This window comes from Strix aluco, chromosome 20, assembly GCF_031877795.1.
Source record: "Strix aluco isolate bStrAlu1 chromosome 20, bStrAlu1.hap1, whole genome shotgun sequence".
In the NCBI taxonomy this organism is placed as follows: domain Eukaryota; kingdom Metazoa; phylum Chordata; class Aves; order Strigiformes; family Strigidae; genus Strix; species Strix aluco.
Window position 1 is genome coordinate 10,274,787 of NC_133950.1, and position 19,930 is coordinate 10,294,716.

The 19,930-nt window shown below is 48.2% G+C and overlaps 2 protein-coding genes and 1 long non-coding RNA gene across 4 annotated transcripts; 2 read left to right on the top strand and 1 right to left on the bottom strand.

Annotated features, from left to right (window-relative positions):
* The first annotated feature begins 7,360 nt into the window (after positions 1-7,360).
* Positions 7,361-12,058, top strand: LOC141932626 (torsin-1B-like). 2 transcript variants are annotated; one of them, XM_074846467.1, is made up of 5 exons: positions 7,361-7,574; positions 8,725-8,993; positions 9,076-9,251; positions 11,189-11,316; positions 11,446-12,058. In XM_074846467.1, the coding sequence occupies exons 1-5, from the start codon at positions 7,388-7,390 to the stop codon at positions 11,688-11,690; spliced, it is 1,005 nt and encodes a 334-aa protein (XP_074702568.1). In that variant the 5' UTR covers positions 7,361-7,387; the 3' UTR covers positions 11,691-12,058. The 2 variants fall into 2 exon arrangements, with proteins under 2 accessions (XP_074702568.1, XP_074702569.1); XM_074846468.1 differs by lacking the exon at positions 7,361-7,574 and adding an exon at positions 7,587-7,959.
* Positions 12,059-12,875: 817 nt separating this feature from the next.
* LOC141932387 (torsin-1B-like) lies at positions 12,876-19,910 on the top strand. The gene is made up of 5 exons (XM_074845876.1): positions 12,876-13,084; positions 13,291-13,556; positions 16,124-16,299; positions 17,300-17,427; positions 17,830-19,910. The coding sequence occupies exons 1-5, from the start codon at positions 12,904-12,906 to the stop codon at positions 18,105-18,107; spliced, it is 1,029 nt and encodes a 342-aa protein (XP_074701977.1). The 5' UTR covers positions 12,876-12,903; the 3' UTR covers positions 18,108-19,910.
* Positions 16,642-17,291, bottom strand: LOC141932388 (uncharacterized). The gene is made up of 2 exons (XR_012625821.1): positions 17,159-17,291; positions 16,642-16,847 (listed from the first exon to the last, which is right to left on the bottom strand). It is a non-coding gene; the product is annotated as an uncharacterized LOC141932388 (long non-coding RNA).
* Positions 19,911-19,930: the final 20 nt, after the last annotated feature.

The window sequence follows — 19,930 nt, forward strand, 5'->3', positions numbered from 1 at the left end:
GGAACAGGACCACCTCAGGCCCTACAAAGCCATTTTTCTCCAGCTGGCTGCTTAAGTCCACTATTGTTTAGCGGAAACAGCTGCACAATAGCTTGTCATCTCAGGGTTTCACTCTGCATTGGAGTCCTGGTCTAAGAGATGCTACCCTGGGTGATTTCTTCACAGTTGTTCTCAGCACCAGAGGCAGAAGAGACAGCACGCAGGTCAGAGATGGACTAGAAAGCTCCTGATGGCAAGTCACCAAACAGGAGAGACACCGTGGCTGTCCCACAGAGATGGACAGACATGGTGCAGTTTCCAGGAAGCTTCCTCACTGTGGTCTCCAGAGAAATCACCTCATCCCTCCTTGCTCAGGAGACCTCACCACTGGTGCAAGGTTTGCTGGCTGCTGGTGCCTGTTGTTCTCTGGTTACAGATCCCCTCTGAGGCTCTCCAACAAACCAGGAGCCTGAGGAGGCACTGCTGTCCTTTAGGCTTCACTGACAAACTGTCTGGTGCTCTTCTCTCACCTTGCAACCAGCTGGAAAGTGCTGAGCCCAGCTCCATAGCCTCCGCAACCCTCCAAGGGCAGCCAGTCAGACCTGGCCTGTCTGAACAAATAGGGAAACTATTACAGCAGCAAATTGTTGCTTTCTCCTGGTGAACCTACTTGTTCCTCAACGTCAACTGCTAAAGCTGATTCAAACCAGGCAGAGGTCTTTATTCAAGTGTGAGTTGGAGACAGAGGAGCAGGAATAACAGAGGCGCCAGTCAGAATAGCTGCTTTGCAAGACTAATTTTAGTGACCTGTATTTATGGCTCTTCCACAGGAGATGGGTGAAAGAGCAGGGTGTTTAGTTTTGCAAACCCCAAGCCAAACACAGCGTTTGATTGTAGTCCAACCCAAAACCTACTGAGTGCTTTTAAATCCTCTTCCACCTAAGGGTCCCAAAGAGTCGGATGGGGATGTCTGCTTAGTAACACCACCTTTCATACTTTGTGTGAAATACAAGCCACTCACCACATCAGAGACCATGACTGGAGCGATGGCACAGCGTTACTCATGCCCTATAATCCTCTTCCTGTAACAACCCTCCCCCGCCATGTAAGCATAGTGTTTTCTTATTTCATCAAGTTTAATCCCTTTCACACAGTTTTTATCCCTAAATTATTATTTGCAACAGAATTCAAGTTTTAAGATAGAATATGGGCTAAAGTTTTCCTATTATTTCTTGTTCTCTCAATGAGAACTATTGCCACACATAGCAGACAGGCTCACACTGGAGAATTACTCCACTCCAGCTGCTTCCAAGCCAGCCTGGAGAACAAAACCAGAAAGCAGGGCCTAGGCCCAGACTGGAGCCCAGTCAAAGCCAAACAGGAACAGTCTCCAGTTTCAGATTCTGGGCTCAATTTTAAAAAGAATGGAAAAAACAAAGGCAGGATTGAGGTGGGTGAAATTCAACTCTCACAGCATCCCCATCTTACCAATGAGGAACCTACAGCACAAGGTTTTTGCTTACTTGCAAATTTGTTGTCACACATGACAGTAATGCTTGATAATTACATGTGTCAGCTCCACTCTCCAAACTGTTAAAATTAAATTACTTCCTGGGACAATAAGTTCCATAATGATACACAATTTAAATTAAGATGATAATAACAATCATTTTTTGAGATCTCCTTCCCCTCTTGTTCATGTCATGGAGTGACATGCAGGGGATTAGGAAGAACAAATGATGTGACTTATCCAGTGTTGCTCAGAGCTGGGTGACAGCACCTTGGCTTGACCCCTGGAGTCCAACTGCAGTCCCCAGATCTAATCACTAAACCACAGAGGATGTCTGCACCAGGAGTGTTTAGTTTACAAGTCAAAACAGAGTCTAACTGCCAGCATGCAAGTGCAACCCGATAGCCCATCCACTGGGTCTATCACTACCACTTCATACATTATTCATCTCGATCTTGCACAACACAGGCCTTGAAATCAGAACCCAGAGGCAATTAGGTAGGAGCAGAGCCAGCTCTGCAGCAGCGAGGGGTGAAAAGGCGAGGCTGGTAAAGCACGGGTCCTGCACCCTGCTTTGCTTTCCTCAGTTGCCCCGAGGGTGCCTCTCTCAGCTGCCAGCCCAGGCGGATTTGCATGGTCCATAGGTGACTGCTGCCTATTTGCACCTGGCTTTGGGTGGTACCACTGCACCCTGAGCTGCTGTATCCTCTCACCACCCAACAGCAGACACCAAGCTAGCACATAAAACACCCACCTGAGCCCCAGTTTCCTTGCAGCACTGGTATTTAAACACTTAACAGCAATTTTCTCCAAGCTATACCTTAACCTCTTCACTCCTGGCACCAGAACCTACATGAGCTTGGAGCACATCTACGCCATGAAAGTCCGATTTAGAAATGGACGCCTGTTAAGATCACCCAGCTACAGATTAAAAAACTGTTCTACTCAAAGCCTGTCACTATGGCAGTCTTGGCATCTCCTGTTCATATGAACAGAAACTTCTCATTTTTCCCAAAGCCAAAGGGCTGCCTCCCTCCATCCGTTCTCCCTCTGGAGCACACAGCAGTCTGTGGAGGAGCAGAGCCAGTTTGGCTGCTGGGCTCTTAAAAAACTCCCTGTGCTTGTTCTGAGAAAGACCTTCTCCATCCATCATTGCTTGATGGAGTTGGTATGACTGAAAGGTCAAACGGGTTTCAGCACCAGGTCTCACCCTATAAAGAGCAGAGAAGTGCCCTTTATAGATAAGTCACTTGGCACTTATCTATAAAACATCACCTTTCAAGGAAGTTCCCACGGGAGGCGAGAAATGTGAGACGGCAGCTTCCCTCACCCACACCAACACTGTAGATCAAGCATGGCTTTAAAAAACCTGCTCTCCCCTACCTTTCACTCCTATCCCTACCAGGTAACATGACCTGTGTAGCTCCACCTGCTGAAAACTACTTGATACCAGATTAAAAATCCCATTTATCTCCCTCTGCAGAGACTGTCAGCCTTCACCGTGGCCAAAGGGCGTCAGCAGCACTGATAAGCCTTGCTTGATCCGCAGCTGCTGTACGTTGCTCTGGGTAGGTGCTGTACCAGTGCAGACCAGGTAAAGCTCTGGTCTGGACCACCACTGCATTGCATCCAAACACTGGCAGGTCCTTAGGGCTGGTTATTCATTCTGCTTGTACAGCACAGCGAGACTCAGGTCTCTGACTGCAGTACAGACTCAGGCAAAAGGGCTTTAAGGTCGGGCATCTGGATGGGAAATGTTTTCCTCTTGTTCTAGGGAAGAACTTCTCAATTGCAATTTCTAGAGACAGCAACCAGAGCAAAAAAATCCTTACTGGTACATGAGAATTTTACAAGGGTTCAGACATGGTCAAAGGAATTATTTCACACAGGCAGATTTATTTGGACAGGTATATGATGTTCCACTTCACCCAAATCCCAAGCTCATCCGTACTTTCCTTGTTGGACTGTCCCTCTTCACACAGCACAGCAGCACACACTGACCCAAGGGACTCTGTGATTTTGTACCCTAGACAAGGATTTTTAAGACTGTCCAAAGATTTGTAAAGATTTCAGAGACAGAACAAATTGCTAAACCCTTTGTTACTAACTACCATGTTAAGAAGAATTTTCATCATCCGCAAACCTCAATTTTCCTACCTGCAAGAGAAGGATGACAGTCTCCTGACTCCCTGGGTGTTGCTAGGATTAGACAATGTTTGCTCAACATTAATGTAGATTTTGGTGTCTTGTGTTATTGCTACTGCCACATTATAGAAAGGGCAGCGAACACATTCCAGTGAGTCAGAGCCTTTCCACAGCATTAGCGTAGTCGTCGGAGCTTAGCCAGGCTCTGTATTTGGATAAAGCCCACCACAATCCCACCCTGAAAAGATCCCAATGTACGTCAGAGTGACAGCCCTTTCCTGTCACTGCCTCATCTCTATGTTTAGGATAAGGAGCACTTGGAATATGATGCTGAAATTGAGGCAGGGAAAGAAAACAAACCCAAACCACACATACAGGGGGGAAAAAAAAAAAAAGGGTAAAAATAAACCCAACTCCCCGCAGAAAAAACCTGAGCATTACAGAGTCTCTAGCCAGAGTCAGAAGGTAGGGAGAGATGATTTGTGTTTAGGTAGAAATTAAACTGAATATAGGGAAAAACGAGTCTCCCATTTCTTCTCCAGTTAGAAACCTTCAGCAAGAACCTCTTGCCAGCCAAGCACCTCCTGTAAAACAGCAGTTATGTTACCAAACCTCTTTTGTAGAACACTTGGAAATATTAAGGATCTTACACATTCTCCAACAAAAATACAGACTTTTTCTGGGAAAAGCACTGACTCGTTGACCCTACAATTCTTACCTGGAAACCTCTTGCACTCCATAAACTCAAGGCAGGGCTTCAACACTGATCCCTAGCACCCTGTCCCCTGGCTGGAGACATGTTTCTCGGCTCACCAGCCAACTGTGAGGTATGCTGCCTTGTCATCAGAAAGTCACGCTAACCAGTCATATCCCAAATTCTCCAGGCTCTCTGCCATGGAGCTGCGAGCTCAAAGTCCTGAGAACGCTGACTTTAAACCAACAACGTACAAATCAAACTGTGGGTGGGTGACAGAAAATTTCAACGCACCGAACAGAGTAAGGCCAGGCAAAGCTCTCATCTGGGACTTCTCATCCTTGGTGTTAAGTACTTCATTTCTGCGTCCCTTATCTCTCCTTTTGCAAAACACTGACCCTATCTTCACTACCTCCCCTATCACAATTAGCACTCTGAATTACTCACTGCAAACACCTCATATTCTCCAGCTCATACCACTGCTCCCCAAATCCCTACCTTCCCCCTTCCTGTAATCCCCCCCATGTCCTTACCTCTCCTACACCCTCACCTTCCCCCCACACCACTTCGCACTGCTGATCAACACTGCAAATCACAGGTACCCCAAGCCAACTATTGCACAGCGAACACTTTTTGAAAGTTTTTCTCTGCTACAAATTTTCAGTACCTTCAGCTTGTAGCAGCTGATTCAAGATGCCCCACTGCTGGCTGACCACCACCACCCGCTGTGCCGGTCAGGAGGGCAGTGTGAATACATGACAGGATGCCAGTTCTGTGCCCCGGGGCACAGGAGGGCGTTGAGATGGAAGAACAACGTGCTCATCAGCACAACACAACAGGCAACAAGACATTGCACTGTGGACTGTGTGTTGTGGGGTCTGTGCTCCACTTGGAGCTTCCAGACAGCTGTTCAAGGAAATTGCCATCAATGTCAGCCTCACCGCTGCTATTAGACATCTCATCCATGTCCGGGCCCAGCTTGAACCCATTTAACTTGTAAGGGATAATGAGATAACAGCATGACATGTTGCAGCTGAAGGTTATTTAAACACCCATCTGGTACCTGTTATGCAGCATACATCCTATTGTTGTATAGGAAATATATGCCACCTCCCTCCCACATGGAAAGGAGAAGATCTATAGATGTGTCCCATGCTACCCCTTCTTTTTGCATAGATGAGGTAATTCTCCTTTTCTGCGTTGTTTCTAGTGTATCACTTTGCATTGCCTATCTGTGTTTTGGGAGATGCAGTCCTTTCCAGGCTGGTGAGACCTTGTGAAAGAACACAAGACCACAATGAAAAATTTACTAGGGACACCTCACTGCCCCCTTCACCCATCAGTCAGAAGAGGCTCCACTCCATCCAGGTTTGAATGGGTGGACCATAAATCGTGAAACCAGTTCAGCCTTTGCAAGACACAGCTTGGCATTACCATCCCAGAGACATTCGGGGTGACAGTCCATTTCAGTGCTTGAGGGACCACGCTCCATTTTGACAGAGGAATAGTGAAATATCTGCTGAAGCCTGTGGAGTGAGTGATGCAATCTGCTTGCATCTTTAATTCAGATGTACCGACAAGACAATCTGCAGATCCCAGCTAAACAGTCTCATTTCTTTATTGAAACTGTCTGTCTACCTTTGTAGGATGACTTTGGCTGTTCTTGATCCTCTGCTGAAATTGTCTGTGAGGCTCTTGCTCCCCATGAACCCTCAGCAGCCACGAGGACCGGGTTGTGTGGTATCCCAAGAAATCATGTTTCATAACACAAGTGGTCAGCTCTGCAGATGTGTGCTACTCTCCTGTTCTCAGGCTTGACTCAGTTTTCTGTAAAAGTTGTTCTACCCTGTAAATCCTGGACTAAAACCTTTGTCTGACACCCCATCTAGTGTTCAGCACAGACAAATGCAGAGCACCCGTGCATCAAGGAAACAAGAGTTGACTGGAAAATTTCCACATTTTTTCAGCGGTATTAAACCACCTTTGTAAAATTATCATTTGAGTTGTCCCCAAGAAAGCTCCGACAGAGTCCAGGCAATGTGGAAACCTGCATATGCCACTGCCAATTCCTTCCTCCGGGCTCTATGCAGCCTCTGGGTGTGCTAACGGAGACATTGCAGCCCAGCAAGCCCCGCTCCTCAGGCGTTAGCTCCTCGGCAGCCCAAACCCTGGGACTTTGAGGACACCCCTCAAGGTGACCCATCTGGGCAAACCACCTTGGAATAACAAGCCAAGAGTCTAAGCTGTGCCCACCTCAGAACTCGATGGCAGCCAACAGCGAGGACTCTCTCAAAACAGGGAACAACAGGGCTTCCGGGGTGCTCAGCAGTCAGCAGCACAGGGCACTCATTTCAAGAGAGACGCCAAATCGTGGGCATGTATTTTGAATACTAAAACCGATGCTCAGTGTTTTCACAAGGAGATTTTAAAAATGAAATGAGAATTACTTAAAAGTGCTTTTCACATTTTTTTTTTTTCATTAAAAAAAGTAGTGTTTGCTGAGAAAATGAAAGCTGTTCCAGTGTCCATCCTTCCCCTTTGCAAATACACTTTTTTTGGCGGTGGAGTGACCATGAAGTTGTCAGGACAAAATACCTGCTCTGAGAGCTTGGTTTTAATAAAGCAGCTTTCTGATATGTTCAGTCCTGTGAGTTGCAGAGCTCCAGCCACTGCTACAAAAATCTCTGGGCTCTGTGCTGCTAGGTGCACAACCCACTCTGATCTAAGCCCAAAACAAGCATCGCTGTGTTCTTGGTTAATCACCAGACCAATTAGCACCTTGGTTAAGATGTAATGAGGTTCCAGTCCTGCTCCCCTCAGAGCTGGGATTGTTCTGATGAAACTCTCACTCTACCCATGTGTCAATACCCTGTTCACAACACTTCCAGTTCTCGAGGAGTAGTGTGCTAAGTCTGTTAAATCATTAACACCTCCAGCTTACAGGAGACTTGGCTTCCTTCCTCTTGAACAGCCTCAGGCCCCACGCTCCAGGAAGTTATTCTGCAATTTCTGTTTTGCTTTCTTTTCCTGCTGAGCCAGGCTGCCTTTCAGTTCCCACCATGAAGCTTCTGAATGCTGCTGTATTCTTTATTCTTGTGCCCACTTTGATGCCAGCTTTGGACCCTCTCAGCACTTCAGTCTTCATGGGGAGCGCCGCTGTCGCTTGGCAGCTCCTCTCCCCTGTCTCCTGGCTCAAGTGCAGCCTCCTGGAGTGCTGCGGTATGAAGGACACACTGAACATCTCAGGTAAGGCAGTGGCAAGGGCACCTTGAGCCAAGTTGTCAGTTGGACCAGCTGATGGTCCTTCCCAGGGTGGTGAGGGCTTCGTTCTTAACGCCAGCCTCCTTCGGAGTGGTTGTGGAAAGATAAGAGTTACTGCCCACAGCAGCTCTAGAAGGCAAAGGCTGTACTAACCTAACATTGCTTATCCCACAAGTGATCATGTACCCAGCTTCTCATGGCAGTGCTGGAGCATTTTCCTTGCTGGTGTCTTCGTTTATATTGGCAGAAGCAGGCAAAATTCTGGAGGTGAATTCAAGGCTGAGAGCTAACGAAATGATCCCACATCTTGAGACAGACACCCCAGTGGTATCCCACACCCGCGTTGGTGGTTGCCTGTAATACATGTCAAGTGAGTAGCAATTAGTGGTAGGTCTAGATTCAAAACATGGTGCTTCACTTCCCTGAGACAAGCAGGCTGGCAGTCCTCAGTGACTGGGGAAGAAAGGGTTGTTTCACCCTCCCTGTGGGGAACGAGTGCATGGTCTGAAGAAGAGCTTATGCAACCTTTTAACCATAAACTCCTGATCCTGCCACCTGGAAATCCCCCTTCCCTTTGTCATGGGATTACAAATATTGCTTCATTTCAGTGCTGGGCCACAGATTTCAAAACAAATCCTCAGCTGTTGGAGACCTGTGTGCCTCCAGGTACCTCAACAGGGCTGCTTAGAAACAGGCTGTTTGCTAGCACTTTGGCCACTGAAACACCAGTTGTGGTGCTTTTTTAAGAGAACTTGGTATAGCAACAGAAGCACATTTTTCTGTAAATGTGAGGTATCCTAGATGCCACAAAAACAGTGAGAATTCAGCACATGCAGTGAACCAAGTCTCTGCAAATACATTAGATCCCATCCCAGGACGTTATAGGGGCAGTAGCCACAATATCGCTGGGACTCCTGCCTATCCCATACAAACTGCTTGATTCCCATAAATGCCATCAAGAGTCTGATTCATGAGTCTGCTCCTCAGCTGGATTCTCTGCTGATTCACAATCTTGTAATGACCAGAGTGCAGCAAACCTTTGTTCTCCCTGTTCTCATTCAGTTGCAACCAAGAAAAAAAGAAGGGAGGAACAATATGGCATTTTCTGAACTCTTCTCTCTCCTCATTCCTTCAGTTATAAAGATGGATTTGGACCGAAAAGTCTTTGGCCAGCATCTTGCTATCCAGATAATCCTGAGAGCTCTGAGTGCAAATATGCACTCCAAACGGCCCAGGAAGCCCCTGGTGATGTCCTTCCACGGCTGGACTGGAACAGGCAAGTCATTTGTCAGCAATATCATTGCAGAGAACCTCTACCAGCTTAATATCCCAAGACGGAGGTTTGTGCACCACTTCAGCACAGTACTGCATTTCCCACACCTTTCACACGTCCATCTCTATAAGGTACTTCCAGCTTTATCTCACTTTCTCCATTTTATCTGCAATTCTGAGTGCAAATCCCAGATAATCGTGCCTCTTCTCACAGGACCAGCTGCAGAATTGGATTCGGGGCAATGTCAGTGCCTGTCCAAGGTCCCTTTTTATCTTCTCTGAAATGGATCAGATGCCACATGGCCTGATAGACTCCATCGTGCCATTCCTTGGCTACCATGAAGAGATTGATGGTGTTTATTATGGCAAGGCGATCTTCATCTTTCTGAAGTAAGGAAAGCCAAAGGCCAAACAGGAGTTGCAGTCCCACAGAATCAGCAGGGACAAAGGGAATAAAGGCTGCTGATAGGTTTGTAGCTGACTGCAGCGTGGCTGAGCAGCTTGAGCTCCCTTGCTGTTGTCAATGAATATGCCCAGCCATAGTGTCAGCCAGAAGGTCTGAGCTATTCAACACGATAAAGAGAAATGAGCTGTTCCAGAGCTGAAAAGTCTCCTGTTCCTCAAGCGAATGGGAAATGGACAAGTATCTATGGTGGCTTCTGAAAGTACTAGAGATGCCCCTTCCACAGCGGTCACAAAATACGTTTTATCCAGCTCTGTAACACCAACATTAGGCAGAAAGGTCTTTGTAGGATGACAGGACTCCCCTAGGGAGCTCTTTAGATGCAGAGAGAAGAAAACACCTACTGAAGACCGCTTGCATGCACAGATCAAGGGAGCACAATTTCTCCAGGTGTTATTCCTGGGAAATCCATTTGCTGAGGGTCACCCCAGCTCTGTTCACCTCACATGACTGAAGCAAGCCCGAACCCCAAGCTTTGGGCTGGTGTACCTCTCAGCTTGCCTTTGCATTCAAACAGATGGCCAACTACCTACTTCAGCTTGAGGCAGCAATTACCACAGTGAGTAGCAGGTTGTTAGAGAGCCTCTCAGTAACACCTGTGTGGTGGTTTAAGCCCAGAGGGCAACTGAGCAGCTGTATTTGCTCACTCCTTCCCCCTCAGGGATGGGGAGAAGAAAATAAAAGGCTTAGGGATCCAGATAAGAACAGGGAGGGATGACTCACCAGTTATGGTCATGGGCAAATGACAAACTCGATTAGGGAACAAAAAACATCAATTTGAACACCACCACCACTAATTTACCAATCAAACCGAGTAGGACAGTGAGAAATACAACCACATCTTAAAAAACCACCTTCCCCCCACCTCTCCCTTCTTCCCAGGCTCAGTTTTGCTCCCAATTTCTCTACCTCCTCCCCTCTACCTGCACAGAGGGGCAGGGATTGTGGTCAGTTCATCACCCATTGTTTCTGCTGCTCCTTCCTCCTCAGGGAAGGACTCCTCACACTCTTCCCCTGCTCCAGCATAGGCTCCCTCCCACGGGAGAGAGTCCTTCACGAACTGCTCCAATGTTGAGTCCTTCCCACAGGCTACAGCTCTTCACAAACTGCTCCAGTGTGGGTCCCTCCCATGGGCTGCAGTCCTGCCAGCAACAGGCTGCCCTCAGAGTCCTGGACTTCTTCAGGCACAGCCCCCTGCTCTGGCGTGGGGTCCTCCACGAGCTGCACGTGGGCATCTGCTCCACCAGTGACCTCCATGGGCTGCAGGGGCACAGCCTGCCCTCTCCCCATGGGCTGCAGCAGAGTCTCTGCTCCAGTGCACCTCCCCTCCCCCCCCCCCCCCCCTTTCTTCTACTGACCTTGATATTTGCAGAAGTATTTCCCTCACAACAGCTCCTCCTCCTCCTCTCAGGTTCTCCTTCTTAAATACATTATCGCAGAGGTGCAGCCACTGTCACTAATTGGCTTGGCCTTGGCCAGAGGTGGGTCTAACTTGGAGCTGCGGGAACTTCGAGAACCTTCTCACAGGACCCACCTCTGTCGCCCTTCCCCTGCTACCAAAACCCCACCACACACAAACCCAACACAACCTGCCAGTATGACCAAACCCCCTGCTCTGCTGCAATGACAGATGCAGTTGTTCAAGCCACTGTGCCAGAGAAATGAAGTGCTCATACCATCAGACACATTTGGGAGATAGTGTGGTCCTTCTCACCTCCCACCTCTGGGCAACACCCACACGTAGGGACGTCACCTCCACTCCAGTGCAGAATCACACAAAGTGACTTAACCCACTGCCGAGATCTGAGCAGTAAAGATGGCAAAGATACAGCTCTAATGAGCCAGTGAATCTCTTTCCTAACAGCAATGCAGGTGGAGATAAGATAACAGAGATTGCCCTTGATTACTGGAGAAGGTTGAAGAGAAGAGAAGACATTCCTGTGAAGGAGCTCCAGTCTCTGCTCTCAGAGGAAATTTTCAGGAACAGAAACAGTGAGTACCTCTGGGCTCAGGGCTCAGTCCCAGGACTGCTGATGTCTTCTGCAAAATGATCCACGAAATGCACAGCAACACACTGGCCTTTGCAGCACTCTGATGGTAAAGCTCCCTACTCTCTTCCAGGCGGTTTCTTTCACAGTCAACTGATCCAAAAGAACCTGATCGACTATTTCATCCCTTTTCTTCCTCTTGAATATAAACATGTGAGAGAGTGTGTCCGGGAGGAGCTGCGAATGCAAGGGCATCCTGTGGATGAAGACCTCATTGCAGAGATTGCCTTGGCAATGACAGACTACCCCCGTGAAGAAAAACTCTACTCCAGCAACGGCTGCAAGACTGTAGCCTCCAGAGTGACTCTGAGCATCTAGGCATTACCAGGCTGAATGCCTCGTCTTCTGGTTACAAGACCACAACAGATGGAAGAACCAGTAACTCCCTTTCCCCTCCCTGCAGCTCAGTCTACACGCTCTTCCCTGAAGGGATTCAGGCTGTCCCATGCCAGAGGCACCTTCTGTAGAGCCCTTGAATAAACACACAGGATACGGCAACAATGGTGGTAAAGAGTAAGCAGGAGAGGGACGGACATACAAGGGTGACAAGGGTTGCTCTCCTTGACACAGAAACACTCCTAATTGAGAGTATTTTGAAGAGGAAAATCTTCCTCTTCTGTGTCAAGAGTGTTTACAGCTTAACTCCTAGCATTGCCTTAATTAATAAAATCTATAAATAAATAACATTCGCAGTATCAGTCTGTTTCATACTGGCTGTCACCTGCGTATCTTACAGAAATCTCACCGGAGATCAGCACCACTGTTCCTGCTTTACAGGTGTGGAAACCCAAGCACAAAGGAGGAGTTTTCCCCATTGTCCAGCTGAACTGCTTGGCGGCAGCGTCCTGGTTCAGCAGCTCACCCACGCGGCACCGTCACCTCATGCCGATGTGGTTATCCCATCCTGGCCGAGCTGCCTGCGTTGGGGAACGCCGTGCGCCACTGCTGCTGATCATTAAACGAAAAGGATGCAGAGAAGCCCTCCCTGTCTCCACACTATGTCCCCACACCATTTCTCCTCCGTGGTTTGCTTGGCCCGATACAAGCACCCATGCCTGGTGGTGTGCTCCTGGCTGCGGTGGTGGTGTGTCAACCCCAGCCACCAGTGGGGAGAGAGGAAGAGGAGGCTCATGCTTGCAGAACGGGAGGGGGAGCAGCAATTTTGCTGTTGTCTTGCAGGAAAATGTGGTGGGGTGGGGGGGGACAGGGACAGATGGTGGGGCCTGGGTTGCTCTGAGGGGTGACGGCAGAGCCAGGGCCTGGCTCACTCTGAGGGTAGCAATGGCGCCCAGCTCGCTCTGAGGCGGTGAAGACGCCCTGGGCCTCGCCTGCGCCTCTCCACCTCCCTGCCAATGCTGTCACATGTCGCCCCTGGCGTCATCCCCCCGTAGCGCACCTCAGGGCATCAGCAGGGCAGCGGCTGCTGTCGCTGCCCTTTATAAAGATGGCGGCGGCGGCTACGGGCGGGGCGGGGGTTTTCCCGCCCACATCCGGTGGCGGGCGGAAGCGCGGGTCTGCGCGCGGAGCCGCCATGCTGAGGGCGGTCGGGCTGCTCTGGCTGCTGCTGCCGGGGCTGGCGGCGCTGGAGCCGCTCAGCGTGGGCCTGGCTATCGGCGTCGCCTCGGCCCTCACCGGCTACTTGTCCTACCCCAACTTCTACTGCAGCTACGTGGAGTGCTGCCCCCGCGCCGGGCAACGCCTCAATGCCACCGGTACGGCGGGGCCCGGGGAGGGGGGCGCCGGGCCGCGCTGGGCTCCCCCTGCCCTGCCCCGGAGCTCGGCCGGTAACCGGTCGCTGCCCGGGGCAGCCCCCGGCGTGCCTGGCAGCGGCCGTGCCATGCTGAGCTCACCTGGTGCGTGGCCAGTGACCGGTAGCCATTGGTAGCCATGCGATGCTGAGCTCTCCCTCTCCTCGCAGCGCTGAAGGTGCAGCTGGACACCAAGCTCTTTGGGCAGCACTTGGCCAAGGACGTGGTGCTGAAGGCGGTGATGGGCTTCAGCAACAACCCCAGCCCCAAGAAGCCGCTGACGCTCTCGCTCCACGGCTGGGCTGGCACCGGCAAGAACTTCCTCAGCCAGATCCTGGCCGAGCACGTCCACCCCGCCGGCCTGCGCAGCAAGTTCGTCCATCTCTTCCTGGCCACCCTGCACTTCCCCTACCACGACCAGCTCAAGCGTTACAAGGTGAGGAGGGACGCAGGGGTTTACCTTGGCCAGTTACCCCGAGTCCCTCAAGTGGGGGGGGTTGGCTGTTTGTGCTGCGCGTGTCCCCCCAGAAACCTGACAACTGGAGGTGCGCAGCTGGGTATTTCCAAAGTTGGTGCTTAGGAGAGACGCGGGGGGAAATGCATATGGAAAGCGAAAGGCACCAAAATGCCAACAAATCCAAAGCGAGTGTAATTTCCTAGTGCTGTTCTCTCACTGATGCCATCTGCTGATTTCTGCGGTGTTTGCTGTTAGGAAAGAATCCTGTTATTAAAACTGGGCATACTGGTTGGTTGGGCTGGAGATGACTTTCTCCATAGCAGTCCCTGCAGTGCAGTGTTTTGTGTTTGTGGCTAAACCAGTGCTGATAACGCAGCAGTGTTTTGGCGGTGAGGGAACAGTGCTCCCACAGCCTCAAAGCTTGCTTTTTCCCCCACTCCTAGCGAGCAGAGATTGGGAGGGGACATAGCCGGGACAGCTGACCCCCGTCGGGCAAAGGGACATTCTGCACCATATGCTGTCACATTCAGCAATAAAAACTGGGGTAGAAAAAGGAAAATATGGGGGGCATTGGCTTTCAAGGTGGTTGTTGCTCTAACACTGTCTGGGCATTGGTCTGCATGTGTTGGGGTGAGTGATTCCCTTTGTTTCTTTTTTTCCTCTTTCCATCACCTATCAAATTGTCTTTATCTTGACCCATTAATTTTCTCACTTTTATTATTATTCTCTCTTCCCCATCCTGTTGGGAGGTGCTTGGCTGCTAGCCGGGTGTCACGACCCGCACTGGAAGCCCAGAGAATCGCAACGGTTCTGTGATCCTTTCGCGTTAAATTAAGGTGAAATGACACCAAACGACCGGTTAAAATGTTTTACTTGCGGTAGAGAACAACTTAAACTTGGAAAAGGATAATAAGCAATGTGGCCTCTTATAAATCTATAAGAAAGAAAAAAAAGGAGAGAAAGAGAGTCAGAGAAATACAGATCACCACCCCTGGATCCAGCATTGTCTCAGGTCCGGTAATCTTGGGTGGTGGGTGCACACACAGCAAAGTTTCTGTTACCTTTTAAAGTTCGTTTTATTAGCTGATTAGCATACTAGATGAGGAGGGGCAGGTATTCCACAAATACATTTCCATGCCAGACGAGGAAAAAGGTGGAGCATGGGTTCCAGTTGAGTCGGTGGTCGCTGCCCAGCTTTGTTTTTTCCTGTGTTCCCAGAGATTTTATCAGTCATCCCAGAAATGATCACCTCTTATCAGTTCTTGTTGCCACTGCAGTGGCGAAGGTGCGAAGTCATTAGCAAGTCATTAGCAAGGCAAGGATGGTGTCTGGCTTGCACAATAGAGCCACAAAGTATCGGCTTAGTGGTACTTGTGCTTGAGGGGAAACACCTGGTTTAGTCCATGTCTCCCCCTCTGAGGCTTCTCTACGGAGTTTGTCAATGCAACTGCAAGGGGGTGGGGGGTGCATCCTTCAGTACACTGCCGCTTCCTTGGGTGACATTCCTTAGACTAATCCAAAGGCCACAGCTTGTCCTTGAGGTTTTCTGTGTCGATGAATGTTTGAGGCATTTCTTCCTTCAGTTCCTTACACCGGGTCAACCCACCACGCACTGAGCAATGAGAAGGTGTAGCCGTGTCCTGGTTTTGGCTGGGATAGAGTTCATTTCTCCCTAGTAGTTGGTACAGTGCTGGGTTTTGGATTTAGTGTGAGAATAATGCTGATAACACACTGATGTTTTAGTTGTTGCTAAGTAGCACTTGAAGTTGAGGATTGTTCAGTTTCCCCTGCTCTGCCAGAAAGCAGGTGCACAAAAAGCTGGGAGGGAGCATCAGTCAGCGGGTGGTGAGCAATTGCATGGTGCATCACTTGTCTTGGGTTTTATTTTTCTTTTTGTTATATTCCTTTCCATTACTATTATATCTTGTTATTATATTTTGTATTTTATGTTGTATTTATATTTTATTTTAGTTATTAAACTGATGTTATCTCAATCCACGAATTTTACTTTTTTTTTTGATTCTCCTCCCCATCCCACTGGGAGGGGGGATGAGTGAATGGCTGCGTGGTGCTTAGTTGCTGGCTGAAGTTAAACCAGAACAGCCCACATGAGAGATTTTTCAAGTGAAAAAATGTCATTCCTTGACACTGGAGAGTTCTGATCTTCATGTTTTAATGTCTGAAGGTACCTAAAACTGATGTACTGATAGATGTGGTTCCTGTATGAAAGATGAAACACTGATTTTTTTTTTTTTTTTTTTAAAAAAACCAACCAAACAAAAATGAGCTTTTTTTCTCCAAGGCTTCCCATCTTGGCTAGTTTTTGTCTTATCCATACACTAAGCCGAAAGAATTCACATTTCAATTCAGTGTCATGTGTCAAAGGGATCAGTCACAGAGTTTATGGTCCTCTCTTCAGGAAAAGCTGTAACCAGTGTGTGTGGGATGCTGACATTTGACAGGGTGTCCCTAGAGTCTGTCACATACAAGTATCTTGTATCCAGAAAAGACTTAGTGTTCCATTGATTTTCAACGTCTTGTTCCAGGAACAATTGCAGAACTGGATTCGGGGCAATGTCACCGCCTGTCCCCACTCTGTCTTCATTTTTGATGAGATGGACAAAATGCATCCAGGTCTCATAGATGCCATCAAGCCGTTCTTAGACTATTATGAGCAGGTTGACGGGGTATCCTACAGGAAAGCCATCTTCATCTTCCTCAGGTCTGTAGCACCTATTTTGGTCATTTTGAGATATTGAGGTAAATCTGGGTTTATGATGATAATGATGTTCCTATGGGACCTCATTCAAAGAACAGCAAAAGAACGGCTCTGGAGTGAAGACCCTCTCTGTAAAGACAGAGGGGAGCACTGTGAGCTCTTGCGTGGCCTGTGGCTGCAGTGGAGCAGGTCTGATGCCGTGCAGCGGATCACTGCAGCGTGCCCGGCCCAGAGCACAGATCGTATGAGAGTTCCCATTTTGGGGAAGTTCTCTGGAATGGGTGCACCATGTACTGGGTCTGGCTGGCCTGGAATTAACTGGCTTCTCAGCAGCCATTTTGGTGCTTTGTTTTGCGGCTAAAACAGTGTCAGGAACACATCGATGTTTTGGCTGTTTCTGGATGGTGCTTGCAAAGCCTCAAGGCTTTCTTTTTTTCCCACGCTGCGCGCCGGGGTGGGCAGGGGATGGGAGGGGACGCAGCTGGGACAGCTGACCTGAACTGGCCAGGGGAATATTCAATATTATGTAATGTCATGTTCAGCAAGAAAACCTGGGGTAGAGAAAGAAGGGGGGGGGTTCAGATTCCAAGGTGATGGTTCTTGGGAGACTGCCAGGGCATTGGTCTGACTATGGGTTGAGTGATTGAGTGATTTCCTCCTCCTCCCCCCCCCCCCCCCCCCCCATAATCTATTAAACTGTCTTTATCTTGACCCACAAGTCTCCTAACTTTTATTCTTCTTATTTCCTCCTTCCATCCTGCTGAGGTGGGAGGGAGTAAGTAAGCAGCTATGTAGGTGCTTGACTGCTGGCCGGGGTCAACCCACCACACACTGATGGCAATTTAAAGAACTGGAGACTTACCCTAAATTTTGTCTTACAGGTTTCTGTTTTGTTGATTTGTTTGACTTCAGGAAGATTAGCAATATGTGTAACTGGCTAAAAAAGAAATTCTGCCTCAGTTGTGTCTGTATTCACCACTGAACGTTTTTCTTTTATGAATAGCAATGCAGGTGGTGACTTAATTAATAAAGCGGCTCTTGACTTCTGGACAAGTGGAAAGCACAGGGAAGAGATTCAGCTCAAAGACCTGGAGCCCATGCTATCTGTAGGAGTCTACAATAACAAGAATAGTAAGTCACTTTCCCCAGAAAGTGGGGAATTTTTTACTTCATAACAGGGTTCATCTCTGCAGTCTGTACTGCAGCCTACCTTGACCCTGCCCTGCTTCCCGTGACCCCATCTTCCAACAGTGCCCTGGCCCTGTGCCCTTCTGTCCCTTCTCTACAGTATCTTGCCCTCACAAGAAAGTTTTTGGCAGAGAAGTTGCTCTTTATACACACTGAAGGTTAGCAGCAACAGCTGCGAGGTGCTGTCAGTCTGATCCATCCAGCTAACTGGATGCTTTTCTCAGGCAGTGGTTGAGACAAACTGCTTTGTGAATTCAGTCTGGCCTGTGCATCCGATCTTATGCAGACTCAGAGAATCATAGGAAGGACTTTCTCTAAACTTTTTTTCCCCCCCAACTCCTCCAGGTGGACTGTGGCACAGCAGCCTTGTTGACAGGAACCTCATTGACTACTTTGTCCCCTTCCTGCCCCTGGAGCACAAGCACGTGAAGATGTGTGTCAGGGCTGAAATGATGGCCCGTGGCTATGCTGTCGATGAGAAGGTTGTTCAAGCAGTGGCTGATGAAATGACTTTCTTCCCAAAAGAGCAGAAAATCTACTCTGATAAGGGCTGCAAGACTGTGCAGGCCAAGCTGGATATTCACGAAGACGCTATGACGAGAGATTCGAAAGCCAAGGGCTGACTACCCTTCAGGTCTCCAAAGAACTTTCAGAGCTTTGGCAAATCTGTGTATTTGCACTTAAGCTTTTTTTACTGTTGCAGGGAGTATGGTGAAAATACCAGAATGAGCTCTGTGGGCTTTTCAATGTTTTGGTTTTTTTTTTAAACTTAACATCCTTCTGTTCATTTCTGAACTGTCTGGTATCCAAATGTTGTCCCCTTCATTTTTCTTTTAACCTGTAGAGAATTTCTGAGTAGGACAGATATATATCACTGGATACAACCTCTCCTGCTTTATTCTTCAAGTGTTGCAATTATTAAGTATTGAATTCCTCTTTCCACAAAAACTAGACTAGAGCAAAGGAGAACAGAGGAATTCTTCCAGGCAGTTGTATTCCCTCCCTTGTACAAGGTCTCGTTCATGGGCTAGTGAAATGAAGGGATGTGGGGTGCGTTCAGGACTAGGGCGAGGGTGAACCCCTTGATGCGTTGCAGTAAGAAGATGGTACGGTGGAAGGCCTCCTGTCCTTCACATCAGACTGATGCTGTTGTGGCTTCTACAGCTGAGCATCAGCTATTCAGGGCCAGAAGGGCATGATTATAGTTTATGTCTGAGCTGTGGCATCATACCACATCTCCTGCTACAGTGATATGGAAAGGCATGATGAGCTCCAGGAAATCTGTTGTTAAATAGTAGAAAAAGGGGAGGCGGGGCAAGTAACTGCTTGGTCCTGTGCTTCTCTGGGGAAAAAGAACTTGTAAAAGAAACTTTATGTTCTTCTAACTAAGGGGGCTAAGTGAACTTGTGTGGTAACTGCAGGTCCTCCTAAGCAGAGGGACTCATCTGAGGGATCTGTGTTACAACATACCAGGCCAGTCTCCTGCTCTTAATCAGAAAAATCTATTGTGAGGATTTGACTGTTAACGGCTTGGCAGGTTAATCTGCATGTGGGGGCTCCTGGGCCTGAAGTCTTCAAGATCCCTGGGAGTCCCTCTCAGCTGCACCCAGCAGACTAGGAGTGGGTAATGCTACTCTCATCTGGCTTGGAAGACACCTTCATGGTAGAAATTTTTAATAGTGTATTTTTATACTGAAGTGTAAGCAACAGCAATAGAAGGTTCTTCCTAGAGAGCCACAGAGAAGGGGGTATGGGAAATGGGAGCAATCAACAATCCCATACTTAAGTATGTTTTATACTAGCTTTCAGCACTAAAGAATGTGTGTGGAAGGGTGAGTGACAAATTAGGAAGCTGGGAAAGATTGATTTAACCTTCACCCACTGGTAAGGATGGGGTTTAAAACTCTTGCAAGGTTTATCTCTTTCATCATCCATTACTTGTGGATCAAATATTGTAGTGCAAGAGAGAAGTGCCTATCACTTGGTTGATTGTAGTGTGGGTTTTTTTTAAACTGTTATGAGGGATTGGGCTATTTTTGTGCTGCAGCATCTACTTCCTCACTTGTACTTGATGTGATGCAATACTTACAGGTCTCAACCCTATTATGTTAATCTAAATTACAACAGAGAGCTTAGCATTTATGTTAAACTCTAAATTCAGAGTGTCAGTTGCCTTTTACAACCCCACATGGAGGCTGTCAAATGCTGGCAAACTTCACGCTGATGCAATCTCCAGAGCCAAATGCTAGCTAGCCATTAACCTTGGGACATTGGACTGTTGCTTTTCGTGTATGTTTTGCCTATTAACTGACTTAGTCATAGGTGCATCCAGTTTCAGTTACTCCAAACACAAAATACCTGTGCAATTTCAAGACACAAAATGTTACTACTGTACTGCAGCTGGAATAAATCTTAAGTCCCTTTTTTGTCTTGGTTTAATCATTTT

Coding starts and splice junctions, on each gene's coding strand:
- LOC141932626 (XM_074846467.1), top strand. CDS start 7,388: ATGAAGCTTCTGAATGCTGCTGTATTCTTTATTCTTGTGCCCACTTTG. Junction 7,575..8,724: donor GGACACACTGAACATCTCAG/GTAAGGCAGTGG, acceptor TCATTCCTTCAG/TTATAAAGATGGATTTGGAC. Junction 11,317..11,445: donor AATTTTCAGGAACAGAAACA/GTGAGTACCTCT, acceptor ACTCTCTTCCAG/GCGGTTTCTTTCACAGTCAA.
- LOC141932387 (XM_074845876.1), top strand. CDS start 12,904: ATGCTGAGGGCGGTCGGGCTGCTCTGGCTGCTGCTGCCGGGGCTGGCG. Junction 13,085..13,290: donor GCAACGCCTCAATGCCACCG/GTACGGCGGGGC, acceptor CTCTCCTCGCAG/CGCTGAAGGTGCAGCTGGAC. Junction 17,428..17,829: donor AGTCTACAATAACAAGAATA/GTAAGTCACTTT, acceptor CAACTCCTCCAG/GTGGACTGTGGCACAGCAGC.